Source organism: Photinus pyralis, unplaced genomic scaffold (assembly GCF_008802855.1).
Source record: "Photinus pyralis isolate 1611_PpyrPB1 unplaced genomic scaffold, Ppyr1.3 Ppyr1.4_LG7, whole genome shotgun sequence".
In the NCBI taxonomy this organism is placed as follows: domain Eukaryota; kingdom Metazoa; phylum Arthropoda; class Insecta; order Coleoptera; family Lampyridae; genus Photinus; species Photinus pyralis.
The window spans coordinates 10,459,639-10,475,097 of NW_022170738.1; the positions used below are offsets into that span (position 1 = coordinate 10,459,639).

General features: G+C 36.1%; 1 protein-coding gene across 8 annotated transcripts in view; it reads left to right on the forward strand.

Annotated features, from left to right (window-relative positions):
* LOC116175421 (potassium voltage-gated channel subfamily H member 8) overlaps window positions 1-14,550 on the forward strand; it is a 25,841-nt gene extending 11,291 nt beyond the window's left edge. For 3 of the 8 annotated variants that reach the window (XM_031493531.1, XM_031493536.1, XM_031493537.1), the window contains 14 exons: window positions 359-462; window positions 5,248-5,481; window positions 5,948-6,085; window positions 7,092-7,273; window positions 7,360-7,588; window positions 7,941-8,098; window positions 8,147-8,360; window positions 9,613-9,792; window positions 9,841-10,040; window positions 10,095-10,344; window positions 10,388-10,659; window positions 10,710-10,870; window positions 10,919-11,183; window positions 13,008-14,550. In XM_031493531.1, the coding sequence (XP_031349391.1) occupies window positions 359-462; window positions 5,248-5,481; window positions 5,948-6,085; window positions 7,092-7,273; window positions 7,360-7,588; window positions 7,941-8,098; window positions 8,147-8,360; window positions 9,613-9,792; window positions 9,841-10,040; window positions 10,095-10,344; window positions 10,388-10,659; window positions 10,710-10,870; window positions 10,919-11,183; window positions 13,008-13,583 (3,163 nt within the window). In that variant the 3' untranslated portion in view covers window positions 13,584-14,550. Of the gene's footprint in view, window positions 1-356; window positions 463-5,247; window positions 5,490-5,947; window positions 6,086-7,091; window positions 7,274-7,359; window positions 7,589-7,940; window positions 8,099-8,146; window positions 8,361-9,612; window positions 9,793-9,840; window positions 10,041-10,094; window positions 10,345-10,387; window positions 10,660-10,709; window positions 10,871-10,918; window positions 11,184-13,007 lie in introns of those variants that run through there. The other 5 variants (XM_031493534.1, XM_031493535.1, XM_031493533.1 and 2 more) reach the window with 4 other exon arrangements.
* The last annotated feature ends 909 nt before the right edge of the window (window positions 14,551-15,459 follow it).

The following is a 15,459-nucleotide window of genomic DNA, read 5'->3' on the forward strand; positions in this document are numbered from 1 at the left end:
AAACCAACAAGGGGAGAGTAAAAGAATACAGATGGGAAATTTTACTAAATCCTCAGAAATTTTATTAGTTTATTACCAAAAAGTAATTAATATTACTTTGTGAATATTATAATGTATTCAACAATGTTTAGGTACCTACACCTAAAAAAACAAAAAGGATATGTGTACTGAGGGAAGGACTTAAACAAGAAAATTAGGACTAAGTAATTCATGTGGCAGTGAAATTAATATGTTGATAATATACCTAGCGGCTAAAACAAAGCTTACATAAATTTATTTACTTTGGCGATTTGTTGATAGTTGTTTTCTGAAGTGAAGCATCTCAAAAATCACAAGTTAATTAAACTTTTTTTTATAGAAGTGGATTCCGCCTTGACATAAGCCTCATGCCTGCTCGAAGGGGGCTTCTAGCGCCCCAAAACACATTCTTGGATACGATTGCGACTCGATTTGATGGAACACGTAAGTTCTAAGTTAAAAGTCAGTTTACAAGTAAGTGGTTGGGAGAAATCATAGAAGGGCAATTTATCAGTAAATTAGAGCTAATTGACACATCGATTTGTCTCTAAGTAGTGCTAATTCTCAATTTTAAAAAAAAATTCCGCAGTTCAATATTACATTACTTTTAAAATTGGGGATCGGCCATTAAATCAAGTAGTCAGCATTAAAAATGTACATTGTACAAATCAGCCATCGAATCTACCGCTAATAATATTTGCTTTTGAGTGTACTGTCTATACACGATCCGTCTTATCAGTGTACTGAGTTTAAAGTTTTAAAGATGTAGATTTATTGTAATAATTATAATATGGGCTTCCATGTATAATTATTAATTGATTGAGAACGTTACGTTTTTGATGAATCGATGATAGCTCGGCGTTTCTCTGCACGCTTCCCATATTTCAAATTTTGGGTGTCTAATATAATATAATTTAAATGTGAATGAATGGACTTATGAAGGATTTACAAATTAGGGAAAATCGTAGAATAATTCCACGCTTCACTACCAAACTTAATAGCAACTTTAATGAACATCTTCGGTTATGAACTTTGACACTTAATTAATTAAGATTTAATAACGCTACCTACAACAGTGAACGCGTTTGGCGGAGTTCATTCGGCTACTAAGTTTAAGGAGTGTACAGGTACATCTGTATAAAACGTCACTTTTTTTCAACGCTGATACAGTGGAAATGCGATCTGTTTTACGCAAGTAAAGCCCGTCAACCTTTTCTTGAAGATTTACTGATACAATTCTGAACATACAAATCTCCTGTACTTCAATAATTGAAACATTGAATAATTGAAACAAACGTGAACGGTATAAATAAACTAAAGTAGGTAAGGTTGGTTGCATATTTTAAGGGGCATTTAACGTGTAAATTTTAAAATAATTCTAAAATTTACACGTTAAATGCCGTTAAATTTAACGTGTAAATTTTAAAATAATTCTAAAATTTACACGTTAAATGCCCCTTAAAATATGCAACCAACCTTACCTACTTTATATACCGTTCACGTTTGTTTCAAATTTGGATTATCTATGAAAATTTGACATTGTAGTAGGCAGTAGTGTAATTTGTCACTTATAATAGCACAAGAGGTTTGTATTTTGACGAGTAAATTTGGATTGTTTAGATAATGAACCATTTAAAAATATAATGTCAAATGACAGCACTTGAAGCAAAACCAAGAACAAAAAGACTTAGCCTACTGCGTGTTTAAAACAATCGTGAACGCCATACAACAAAAATTTGAATTTGAAATTTTTCAATTGTTTTTCAATAAATGTCCTTATCTGCATTAGTTATAAAATTAAGATTAATATAAAAGAGAAGAAATGGACGTGTGCGGCATTTATTCCTGATAAGCCAATTCCATTAATTACAGGCGCAATTCACAACACAAAAAAATGTCATGTTGATAGTTGTAATGGGCGATCAAAAATGAGTTACTGTCGAGTCACCTTTGAAAGTTCACAATACGATTTCCCATGTAAACTGTAAACAAAAATGAAAAATTCCAAAGGTCACTAGACAGCAACTCATTTTTGATCGCATAGTATTGTTACTGGTCATTTCACTTTCATAAAATAACTTGCCATGTTTTGATTGAGGAAATGAAGTGTACGTAGATGAAAATCCAATCACATATGTTCGTAATTTAGCTAGAGAATTTAAAATTTCACACAAATGTCCGTATTCGGTAATGCAATTCAGAGCAAATGAGTAAAATTCCAGTAACTGAAAAAACACGATAAAACCATTTTACAGAATCTGCTAAACAAATCGCTCGAATGTCCGAATACGTATAATTGTAGTCGTGTCATTGATTTGTGAATCAATTTCGAAAAAAACCTACAAGATGTAAGTATGCTCGAACACTGCAACATATAGCAAGTGTGAAAAATCTATACAAATCAAGACGCAGGGACACAGATTCGTGATTACAAGAGCATATAAATAAGTACTATGCATTCAAAAATGAATAAATTCGTTTGTTTAAAGGTAAAACGATACAACACTCAGCTAATACTATACTCCTCCACATGCAAAAGTTAAATTTAATTTTGAATAAAACTTTTGGAATATAGTATAGGTAGAAAAATTTTTCACCCTTCCAATATTTTATTTATAGCAAACGAGCCTGTAATTTTAAAACTAAATAAACACATAACAAGAAGTTCAACTCCCAACAACTATGTCTGGTCAAGGTTTGACGGATCGATTTCAAACTCAATAGGGCTCAATAGGGTTCTTTCCCCGAAAATCCTGAACTGCTATTCCAATGTTGGTCCAATTCTGACAAACTTTGTAGAGTATTTCCAGCAGGTAACCATGATAAAATCAATACTAGCTCAAGTTCTATATGTAATAAGTACACTACGTGGTACAATATGAGAGCGAATAATCACATAAACCGTTCTGAGCCCCTTAAATTGTAGGTAATGCCTGGGGTGCGTTGACTTGTTGAGGCCACAATAAGCATTTTCCTATGTCAGGAAACACATCCAGCAATTTACTCCAACCACCTGTACACCAATTACGACATAAATTCAGAGCTACATTTTTTTAACGGTAACTGTAGGTAATAATTCATGAAAAATGTGCAATTGTAAGATGGAAAAATAACGCACATTGAAAGATAAAACAAAACAAAAACGAAAATAATGGCAACTTTACAAGAGATTGCTGATAGGTATACCTACAGTGCGAAAATTAAAACAAAACACGGTCAACGTAATGTGCCTTCTTGATAAGTTCTAATCAAGTAGCTGAAGAAAGTGCGTGAAAGTGGATGGATGATGGATTGTAAACCATGATATTCTAGTAGGTATGCGTCCGGCAATTCGGGCACCTCGATTCGCCATCGTGCCCACCTTTGTCGCACCACTCTCATTTTGCATTGAAGGCCTAAAAAGTCCAATTCAAGAGATCAAGCCAACTGACCGTTCGAGGCGCATAAAGTTCTCGGAGTGGGCTGACGCACGTTTGGAGGAGGACCCGATTTTTTTTAAATCAAAAAATCATCTTTTTCTAAAACTGTCAACTGTTTTTCTTACGAATTTCGATACACGACGTACTAGATTTTTAAACTGCTAATTAATAAGTAAGGTTGCACACCAGTCGCGAAACAATCGCTCTTTTGACCACCGAGTTCGAAACGCAAGAATGAAATTGTATTCCGAAAAACCCCATGCATGTACTTTTCTAATAAAAAAAACTGTTCGGACAAATGACCGTGCGTTCGTTATTATGAAGGCACTTGAAAAAACAACTGTCTGTTGGACCGCCCTTTATAGATATGAGCATTTAGTCGTGTTGGTAAAATGTAAGGGCGAACGAAGTACTTACTCATCGACCATCGGTGCTTGCACATTATCTACGAATAAATGTTTTGTGATGACTTTCCGAGTGCGGGTGCTTATTGAGCGTTTATCATCAGCTTGAGCTAAGACATCAGCATTCAAAAGTGTTTATTGCGCACGAAGACAACTCTAATCCGAATCGAATTATAATTCTAGAAAGCATTACCTATGAATTGCCGCGTATAGAAAATCGATGTTCTGGACCATTCCAATTAGAGAATCTCTCGATGTTGTACCTACTCACGTCGAGCTTACCATGTGTTTCCTGACGATCATGCGCCAATGCCGACAAATTTCAGGTCCGCGTTTCCGACCTATGCCACATTAGGCGAAAAGCAAGAGTAAATAATACATTACAATTTGTTACCCATCACTTTAGCTTAAAATGAAGTTATTGATCGCAAAAATTTCGCCTTCAACTACTAAAAGAATATTTTGACTTTCATGTTACTATGCTAAGTAAAGACTACGAACTATGGGTAGTATTTACACCTAACTGCGCTCAGATTTCTCGTCTTGTAAAGAATGTAGTATAGACAAACAGTTGAAAATTATTATTTTTTAATGATACGAGATCCTTTTTAAATTACCTCGGTGGCTGTCGAATAGACTGTTCCTAGGGTCACCCCTAGCGTAAGTGACAGATAAAATGTTATGATAAGGATTCAATTTTTATTTCCATTTAACGCCGTTGGTATGGGCATAATTACTTTCCATGACGAATTTACTTCGTTACTGTAATGAAATTAGAACATCGCAACTTTACTAAAATGTTAAAATTACTCATCATCTCGTGCCCGCATAATTTTTTACAAATTAATGTAATTATAACGTGGAAATTGCAAACACTTTCGTAAAATAAAAGTAAACGCTCTATCTAATATCGATAAGTAGCGCCTTTTTAATCTAAGAATCCAGATAAAATTATGGGGCGACGGGTACAGGAAAAATGTAACATCTATTTTAGACATGGGCCTACATTATAATTCGTCATGATTAACAGAAATGGATTGGTTGGCATACAAGCCTTGATTTATTGCTTTGCCATCAATAACAATTTTTGACCCTGTGTTTGACATATACATATGTTGCACTACATATTTTATAACCATTTCATTTTCTCCTTCTTTTTTCTCTTTTGATAAAAGAATACGCTGTCCATTTATGCCATCCTTGAATTATCAGCATAGATAATTTGAATACTTACTTAATATTATTTACAACGATCTGTTCCCCTTTGTCTACAAACTCTAAAACACAAGACAGAAAGTTGCCCTTTTTAGGACTATTTTATTGTTTTTGTTGTGGATGTTTACCATTTCTCATACCTAGAAACAAATACATCTAGGTAGGCTATTATAATTTTTTTCTCTCTTCAGATAGCAACTTTGTTCTTGGTAATGCGCAAGTACCGACACTATATCCGATTGTGTATTGTTCCGATGGATTTTGCGAACTTACTGGATTTACGAGGGCTCAGATTATGCAAAAAGGATGCGCGTGCAAGTTTTTACACGGACCGGAGACAAAAGAAGAGCACAAGTCCCAAATAGACCTAGCTTTAGAATCAAAAAATGAACTAAAATTGGAAGTTATATTTTATAAACGAAATGGTAAGTGGGTAGGTATTTCATATTTAGTAACGTTTAATTTGCGTATGCGCTTACTGCAACAATATATTTCATACATTGAAAGGACTTTTAGGTACTTAGGGCCCAAGGCGGGAGCGTATATTTTTAGTTAGGTACCTATTATTTTAACCTTCTGTCAATTCATGCTTTTTCAGATGCCGCAGGCCATTGCTACTCATTACAATAGTCAATAAGTGCTTACAATACAGATTGGCGCATTGAAAATAAATCAGAGAAAACATCATTCGGACATGCCAATTTTGGGCTCGAGCGGGCCATATATTTTATATAGTGAAAACTCTTCGCGAAGAGAACATTTTTCTGTTTTGTATATTGTTATTGGATAAAATGAGTCGAAAGACGTCCCAAGGTTTTTTGAGAAACTCACCTTTGATTGTTGTCAATGCGCCATCCCTATCTAGAATTAAAGCATAAATTTTTGATGTAGGTACTCCATTCTGGTGTTTGCTTGACGTTGTCCCCATCAAAAATGAGAAGAGAGAAGTGGTGTTATATTTGGCATCCCATAAAGACATCACTCATACAAAAATGGCAGAATTATCCGAGAGCGAACTTTACGATAGCGGTACGATGTAGTCCATTAGCTTATTTTTTCATAGTAGATTCCATTATTTTCTACATTAATGTTTAACTTTACATCTATATCTCATTTGATTATCAGCGCCAATTATATTCACAAAACACTAAAGATGCAACAATATGAATATGTTATTGTTATACAAAGTACAATGTTTAATAATTTTATTAATATTTATGGTACCTACCTAAGGGAAACTCTGGATACTATTATTCCCTACACTATAAATCGATCTAAATGATGTTATACAACTAAAAATGTTAAAGATTCAGTATATGGGTGTCGATATCTATAAGACAGATTAATACTGCTATTGTTTGTGTTTTTCATGCATTCTTCCCTGCAGTGTTCATTTAAAACTGCAACATTATTATCTCCAGTGCTACAGAAATTGCATGACTTGCTCTGAGTACGTATTAAGGCCCACGCGCACTTACAAACGCGGCGCGGCGAATCGCCTTTTTCGCTCACATTCGTTTCATACGCCGCGCCGAGCTTCACTCAAGTGAGCGAAAAAACCGCGCCGCATCCCACCGTGCGTAAGTCGCGTGGCCCTGACGTCTAAATATATCAAAACAATTGTGAAACAGACACCAAAAATCACAGAAAAAACATAATAAAAGCTGTCGAGTCACCTTTGGAATTTTTGTTTACTTAGGAAATCATATTTGACTTGAACTTCCAAAGGCGACTCGACGTCAATCTTTTTTTGATAGCCCGTTATATGTATCACACGTTTTCACTCCTTGTATCACGTACACAAAAGTTATTATTCTTATTTTATGCAAATCTTCTACAAATTTGGTATCACTACAAAGTTTCCAAAAAAAAAAACAGTTCGGAAACGATTTTTATTATTTCAAATTTATCGACACATGCGAAGGACAGTTTCAGACTTTCTACTTATAGTGTTTATTAAAGTTTTAATTTGCTTTGTTATTATATATAGTACTTTTAAATAAAATTGGTGCGCGAGTTATGAAATTATGTGCAGCTGCTGTACTTGGAGCACGATTCCGTGGTGCTGACTCTTGCCTCCTTGCAGACGCAAATGGGGATTTGGATCCGGAAGCACCTCCTTCAAATTATGGACGAAGAAGATCTCGAGCCGTTCTGTATCAGTTATCTGGTCATTACAAGCAAGACAAAATTAAAACCAAACTTAAGCTTAATAACGTAAGTAAGTCCTTTCTTTATCTTTACTCGCCCAAACAAACGGCTTGAATATTTTATTCTATAACTTTTCTCAATATGTACTTCAGAATCTCCTGAGTTCGACCGCCGCTCCACTTCCCGAATATAAAACGACATCTGCGAAAAAAAGTAGGTTTATTTTATCGCATTATGGAACGTTTAAAACCTGCTGGGATTGGTTAATTTTAATGGCAACTTTTTATGTTGCCGTCGTCGTGCCCTATAACGCAAGTTTCGTTAATTCTGGAAGACCTTCGGTCATTATGGATGTCGTGGTTGAAGGATTATTTTTCTTAGGTAAGATGCTATTTATATCTGTAGTCAGTACTAGACTTATAACAAAAAAGGATTCCTATAAGTACTTTATAATATCTGTGGCAGGGCTTGGATCAATAAAAAAAAGAGAAGTTGTTCATAAATAGAGTAGAGGTGCGTAACGATTATGACGTGAATAAGTTTTAGGAGATTGATGTGGAGAATAGATTTTATTACAACACAACTTGCTCCGAATGTACTTAATTTCAACTCAAAAAGCTCTTCAAATTTTGCACGTTTATAATGACACATACGAGTACTGCTATGCTAGTTCACCCATCAAATGCTTATATACACACACGGCCTGTAACAATAATTAAAATTGTGTTTGCAGACATACTTTTAAATTTTCGAACAACTTTTGTAAGTAGTAAAGGCGAAGTTGTATCAAACTGGAAGGCGATTTCCCTTAATTACTTGCGAACCTGGTTCATCGTTGATTTATTTGCGGCGCTTCCATTCGATCTCCTGTACGCACTCTACGGCGGAGAGGTATACATCGTTTACGCTTTATTTACGTTAGCCTTTTTTTTATTACAGAAGAGCGGGCCGTCGCATACGCATTTGATAAAGTTAACAAGATTATTGCGATTAGCTCGCTTGTTGCAAAAGATGGATAGGTATTCGCAGTATAGTGCAATGATTTTAACTTTATTGATGTTGTCATTTACGTTAGTTGCACATTGGTTAGCGTGCTTATGGTATGTTATCGCCGACAAAGAGAAAGAAAGAAATGACAACAATTGGGATTTGGGTAAGACTGTGTTTTTTTTTCAAACGCATAGCCTAAGTAGTGTACATCCTCTATTCTGTAAATAGTTTTTCATTAACAACTTTTGGTGGAATAACGTTTTATCAGGCGACATATATTATGTATAAAATGGTACCCAAAGTGCACGCGGCCGGCGCTGTCGTCGGAGTGAGCGCGGATGCGTAGCTTCTGGTTGGTGGAGCATGGCCCGACGCGAAGCCGGTAGGGCGAACAGCTTCTGCAGGCGGAGAGCTGGTTGTTTCTTGAAGCACCACCCAAACAGGAAATGCCTTTGCCCTTTGTAGAGTTCGGAGCTCCGCTTTTAAAGACTTGCGGTCAGGAACGCTTCGCTCGCATGGGTTGGCCGTTTTGACCAATGAGGGTGCATCACGCTTTAGTTTGCTGCCGGATGTGCAACCGGCGCGTCGCCACAAACGTCATCAAAAAATATTGTTCATAAGTGATCGATTGTGAGCCTTACTCATTGAATTTTTTTGCCTATCAACTCGATTTCGGTTTATGTTCAATAGCACTGATCCTTGAACTCGTGGAAATCGGTACGCGTCAACTCGCCAAGGGCGACTCGCCACCGACTGACTCGCCAACGGGACAACTCGCCAACGCGGCAACTCGCCAATGCGACAACTCGCCAATGCGACAACTCGCCAACGGACGACTCGCCACTGCGACATTTCGCCAACGAAATATTTTCCCTGTTTAATGTGTCGTTCAAATAACGATGTGATTGTCAAATTTTCTGTTCAAATAATAATTTGCAGAAGACATCGTTATATCAAATGGCAGTAATAGAAACAGATATAGTCGGTTGAGTCTTCATTCAAATATTGACTACAATTTTTCGATAAACTTTGTTTACAAAATTAGGGAAATTGACTATTGCATTTGTGGGATGCATTTGTATGACATATTAAACAGGGAAAAATATTTCGTTGGCGAGTTGTGGCAGTGGCGAGTCGTCGCAGTGGCGAGTCGTCCGTTGGCGAGTTGTCGCATTGGCGAGTTGTCCCGTTGGCGAGTTGTCGCGTTGGGCAGTTGTCCCGTTGGCGAGTCGGTCGGTGGCGAGTGGTCCGGTGGCGAGTCGCCCTTGGCGAGTTGACTGGGTCCCCGTAGAAATCGATTGGCGAAGATTTGACATAGGTGTCTCTTTTCGTTCTCGAGTTAAAACTCTGGCCCCAATCCTTAAATCCCATACTTCTAACTAGAAAGATTAAATGTTTAAATACATATTTTTTAGGTTGGATCCACAATTTGGCCGAAAAACTAAAAATCTCGGTGGAAAACGTCTCCCACGCTGATTCCTATGTTACCGCTCTTTATTTCACATGTTCAAGTTTAACCAGCGTCGGTTTTGGTAATGTTAGTGCGAATACAACGAACGAAAAAATTTTCAGCATATGCACGATGCTGATTGGAGGTACTAGCAAAAAATTGGACCGTTCAATGGTAACATTTTTATATTTAGCGCTCATGCATGCGGTAGTTTTTGGGAATGTGACGGCTATAATACAACGAATGTATTCGCGACGTTCACTGTACCAAACGAAATGGAGGGATTTAAAGGACTTTTTAACATTGCACCAAATTCCAAAGGAATTAAAGCAACGCATTCAAGATTACTTTCAAACAATGTGGTCTTTAAACCATGGAATTGATATACAAGATGTACGAAAGAGTGTAGGTATATCTAAAGGTAACTATAATACCGTTTGATTGTAGACGTTAAGGGAATTTCCTGAAGAACTACGCGGCGACGTGTCTATGCATCTCCACAGGGAAATATTGCAACTCCCGATATTTGAGGGTGCTTCTCAGGGCTGTTTAAAACTTCTTTCGCTTCATATCAGAACGAACTTTTGCGCGCCGGGGGAATATTTAATACATCGAGGAGACGCACTTAACTATATATACTATATTTGCAATGGATCGATGGAGGTTGTTCAAAACAACATGGTCGTTGCAATTTTAGGTGAGTGCGATTTGATGTCATTTAAACTAAGCAGTAACTTTAGGAAAAGGAGATCTGGTGGGAAGTGATATCAGTATTCAGTTACAATTTTGTACAAATAATCCTGGAGCAAATGTCGGTGGTGCTTCGGTTCCTAGTGATTGTATAATAAAATCTAGCAGCGATGTTCGCGCTCTTACCTATTGTGATTTAAAATGCGTACACACGCCTGGCCTTATTGAAGTGTTACGTTTGTATCCTGAGTATCAGCAGGAATTTGCTAATGACATCCAACATGATCTCACCTTTAATGTAAGAGAAGGATACGAAGCCGAGGTAAGAAGTGCCTTAGAAAATCGGTCTATATTTTTCTCGGTTTTTTTTAGCAAGAGTCGGACGTTAACGGCGTCCCATCGTTAACGTTACCATCCATAAGTGAAGATGATGAAAATATGCACGAAGATAGTGAAACCTCTCCCTTGTCTCCAAATCGTTCTCCTTTACATATGATCAACAGTAGTCCTCGCCATGGCAAATTAAACTTGAGGTAGTAGGTAAATCGGTCAACTATCGATCTTACTTTTTGTGATAACAGGTTGCAAGAATATCATGAAAACACAATAAAAAACCGTCCACGAATGGGAGGCGTTGCAACAAATCACCTTGCGTTTTTAAGAGAAAGAGTAGAAAGACAAAGGAGTGTAGTTGTTTCTAATCATAACAGTAGCATCACATCCGATTCTTTGGAGGGGCTTAACTGCGAATTACGAAGCGATGTAGAAAATACACGCAGTAGTGTGGAGAGATTAGATAACCAAGTGATATCCTTGCACCAAGATGTTGCTGCTTTAAGCGCTGAGGTATGCACGAAACCATTGTTGAAGGAACTACTTCTTACCGCTCGGTATTACTGTATATTTTGCACGGGATAAAATTCATCTCATCCGTCACGAGATGCTTCAAGTATAACATACTTGATCGTCTTTAACTAATACCTATACACGTTTAATAGTTTAGGAGTGAATAAAAGGAGTTTTTTTTATATTATAGACACATCGTTAGAGTATACAGGTGTCCATTTTTCGAGTGCCACTATGGGGATCTCGCTTATCTTAAGAGATAAACATTTGGTTAAATGAGGGCAAAGTTGCGAATTTTCGTGTTGAATAATAATCTGAAAATAAATTTAAAATATCTTCAATAGTTTTGAAAATATCGCAAAAAAAAGAAAATTTCTGATTTTCGTTTTTAATTTTTTCATAGTAAACTAATCGTTTTAAACATTTCTAATTAACACATTATTAAGACACTTTTTAATGGAGATTTCGAATATGGCATCCCGTTTTCAATAACTTTTAAGATGACGGAGAAACAGGTGGCAACTTTAATTTTTCTTATGGGCGCCGTTTTCGATTTTGACATTTTGAGATTACGTCTTTTTTTCTCTTTACAACGATATATCACACATGGTGGTTCAGTAACACATTTTTCCTAAAATTACAATTTTAATTTTCTGCGAAGAGTGCTTTGGAAAAACAAAACGTTCTTTTGTTGTGAACAAAAGGTTGACTTATTTCAATTAGTGTCATTTACGTTTGTGCTAGTTTTATTGGGAAAATATTATTTATTCTTATGTAGGTATTTTGTTCTAATTTGAATTATAATTTTCTTGCAAAACGAAGGTTCAATTATATTCAGATGAAAATCTCAACTCAACTAGTTCCCTGTCAACGCTCTAACCAGACAGATGGATCAAACTGTCATACTTTTGTTCACGATAAAAGAACGTTTTGTTTTTCCAAAGCACTCTTCCCGAAAAATTAAAGTGTCTGAATAACGTTTTTTTGCGATATTTTCAAAACTACTAAAGATATTTTTAATTTCTTTTCAGATTATTATTCAGCACGAAAATTCGCAACTTTGCCCCCATTTAACCAACTCTCTATCTCTTCAGGTAAGCGAGATCCCGTGGCACTCGAAAAATGGACACCGTGTAGACACATCGTTAGAGTAGTACTAGAGTAGTAGCGAATAAGAAGTGAAGCTGCCAATAAATGTGAAATTATGCTACTATGTGGCTTTCCTGTCGCCTTGTTTTTTGGTCACCTCAATATCTCTGTTATTTGGCGGCATATGAGACATTTGGCTAATATAATTTTATATGTGCCAGTATCCGATTGCACATTGGAACTTCCGGTTTCACTTCCTATTAAACCGGAAATCGATGCAACTTTTGTTTTTCAAATGCAAGGCCTATGTTGTTTTAATATATTTGAAAAAAACAATCGATTAGCTGTACAACAACATAACTATATAGATACCTATGCATACGGGTGGTGTACCGAAAAAATGGACAAATTCGTGATTCAATATGTACAAAACTTAGAAAATCTAGAATGCCGTGCGATGTCAGAATATATGGAAAGATGGTATCGCGCAAAAGCAAATTTTAAAAACGAAACATTGAACATGCTAGGTCTTTTCTGTGTAACAATGGCCACACGGGTATGTTAGATTTCATAACTTTGCTAAATGTCGAATCACAATGGGGCTTCGGCCTCCAAGACATTAGTTCAATGATAAAATTATTCAAAGATAACGTTCCTAGAAATTTGTAGTGCTTAGTTAATTTAATGACACGATTGCATTAAAAACTAGTAACGCATGAATATCCTAATGTTTAGGTACGGAACGCTATTCAAGCACTTCAAGAAATGACAACACCGACATCGGAAACATTTAAATGTTATCCCGCCCACTCAAATCCAAATATTACAAGATTTCCCCATAACGAAACCAATTCCAATGGAACATTGGCACGAAGTTCATCCCATCCTCCTGAAATGTTTTGTTGGGAGGATCCGATAATACGCAGGTCGCCTCATCATCAAGATATCGCGTCGTTTTTCGACGCGACAACCCAAACCGATACCGATACTTTACTGTATCAGTATATAACTGACAATCCATATAAAGTACTGGTAATGTTAGGTTTAGATCCGGATAAGGTAGGTTACGCTTTACTATGTAAAACTAACATTAAGAAAAGTCACACGTTTCCGAATGATATGTTTAAGAAAGTATGGAATGAAAGTACGGGTGATAAAAGTACTAAGGCTGATGATAAAAGCGTAGGTGTGATAAATAATGTTAAAATTCAGAAAACTTGCCCTTTTTTCTGGAATGCAACCAATACATATTCGCCATTAAAATCCAATGTGGACGACGTTTCAAAATTACGGCAATACAATAATTCGTAAACGAAGTAAATAAATCAAAAAATATTGTCAATATTTCAATAAATTCTAACAATTATCTATCGCCGAGTATAGCTTTTTGTTTAATCATAGGTACAAAATTCTAATTAGGTAAATGTTGCATTATTATTATATATAGTAGGTAGGTATATTGTAAGAAGAATATGTTCATTATTTTTCAAACGGTGAATTAGATAATTAATCTGGGGGATGGGCCGTCTCGGAATGTAACAAAGAGACTGTTCGTGATATCAATATTGAGATTTCAAATTCTCAAACGGACGGAAGGACCGAATTCACGCATATAATTTCTGTAAAACTGAACTTATTTTTAAAGATCTTTATAATTTGTCGATACCAACATATCATGTTAAAAAATCGATTAATTATGTATAAACAGTTTATGAATTTTAACAATAAAATGGTGCGACTTGAAGACTGTAGGGCGGGTTTAGGCTGGTGAGAGAAAATAAATCTCGCTTATTTTTGCCTTTTCTTACAGATCTAGGCAATTGCTTTGAAAAATATAAACAAATCAAGTATTTTTAATGCCGATAACTTTTGTTTACACATAAGATTAGATATCTATACTCTGCTATGCGGGCTTAATTGGTTATGGCGTAAAGACCGTTTCAAAATCCATCCTTTGTAAAACAATTTACCGTTTTTATCGGATATAAGAAGGAATGGTTGTACGGAACAAATTTCTTTGTTTTTTCTCACACATCAGTGTATGTAGATTTTTGTAAAGATAAAAATTACAAATCTGGACATATCATTACCTTTAAATCTTAAAATAATAGAACTGCGGGAACAACAAAGATTACGTCTTTAGAAACAGATTTTTGTAATGGATACCTACAGTTTGATTCATATCACAAAGTGAAAAATATACTTCTAAATATGTATAATTTTTTTCGAATAGGTACTTGTATTGTTTATTTTTTCCCTATCTTGTAGTAAACAAAAATGAACCTTGTAACGTGTACTTATTAACAAGTACCTACGCTGGCTTTTCAATAAAAATAGAAAATATAGGTATCTATAAATTATGAGAACTTAAATATAAAATAAATAAGAAGTATAATTATCAACATACATACATACTTCAAAACAAACACGTTAAGGAAAAAAACCTTCAAGTTGAAATATAATAACGGGCGATCAAAAATGAGTTGCTGTCTAGTCGCCTTATTTGGAAGTTCAATTTAAGTATGATTTCCCATGTAAACAAAAATTCCAAAGGTAACTCGACAGCAACTCATTTTTGATCGCATTGTAGTAGGCTAGTACCATAATATAGTATATTATGCTAGTAGGTATCTATGAAATTTGCATATACATACTGCATGCATATACAGGGTGATTCCTATAGTACCTGCCACCGTTTGGGAGCGTGTAGGTGGTGCGTAGGGGAGTATTTTGATATAGGACACTTGGGGTCGGAAATCTAAAATAAGGGTGCCAGAGCCAAATTTAACTTCTGGAATTTCGCGCCTGTAGGTAGGCAACCCAACCGGCCGGCGATGCACACGGAGCGATCTCAGGCGGCGATGTGTGGCTGACACTTGATCAGAATTTTGTTTAAACCCACGAAATCCCGTCTGCAACGACGCGTATCAAGTGAATAAACTCTATGGCACGTTTTACTAACACGGAATACGCGGACATGCACTTCATGTACGGATTGGCAAATGGTAAGGCATTTACCAACGGGCGATCGCGATCACGGGCGCTAGTGGGCTGCGAAATAGGAGGAGATCGGTGTAAACAAACAAACTTTTCGAAATGGGTGCTTAAATGACCCAAGTATCGATGTGCATCACGAATCTGTGTGTAAAGTTAAGCCTCCGTCAGCTTACCTGCAATTACCCTGTCT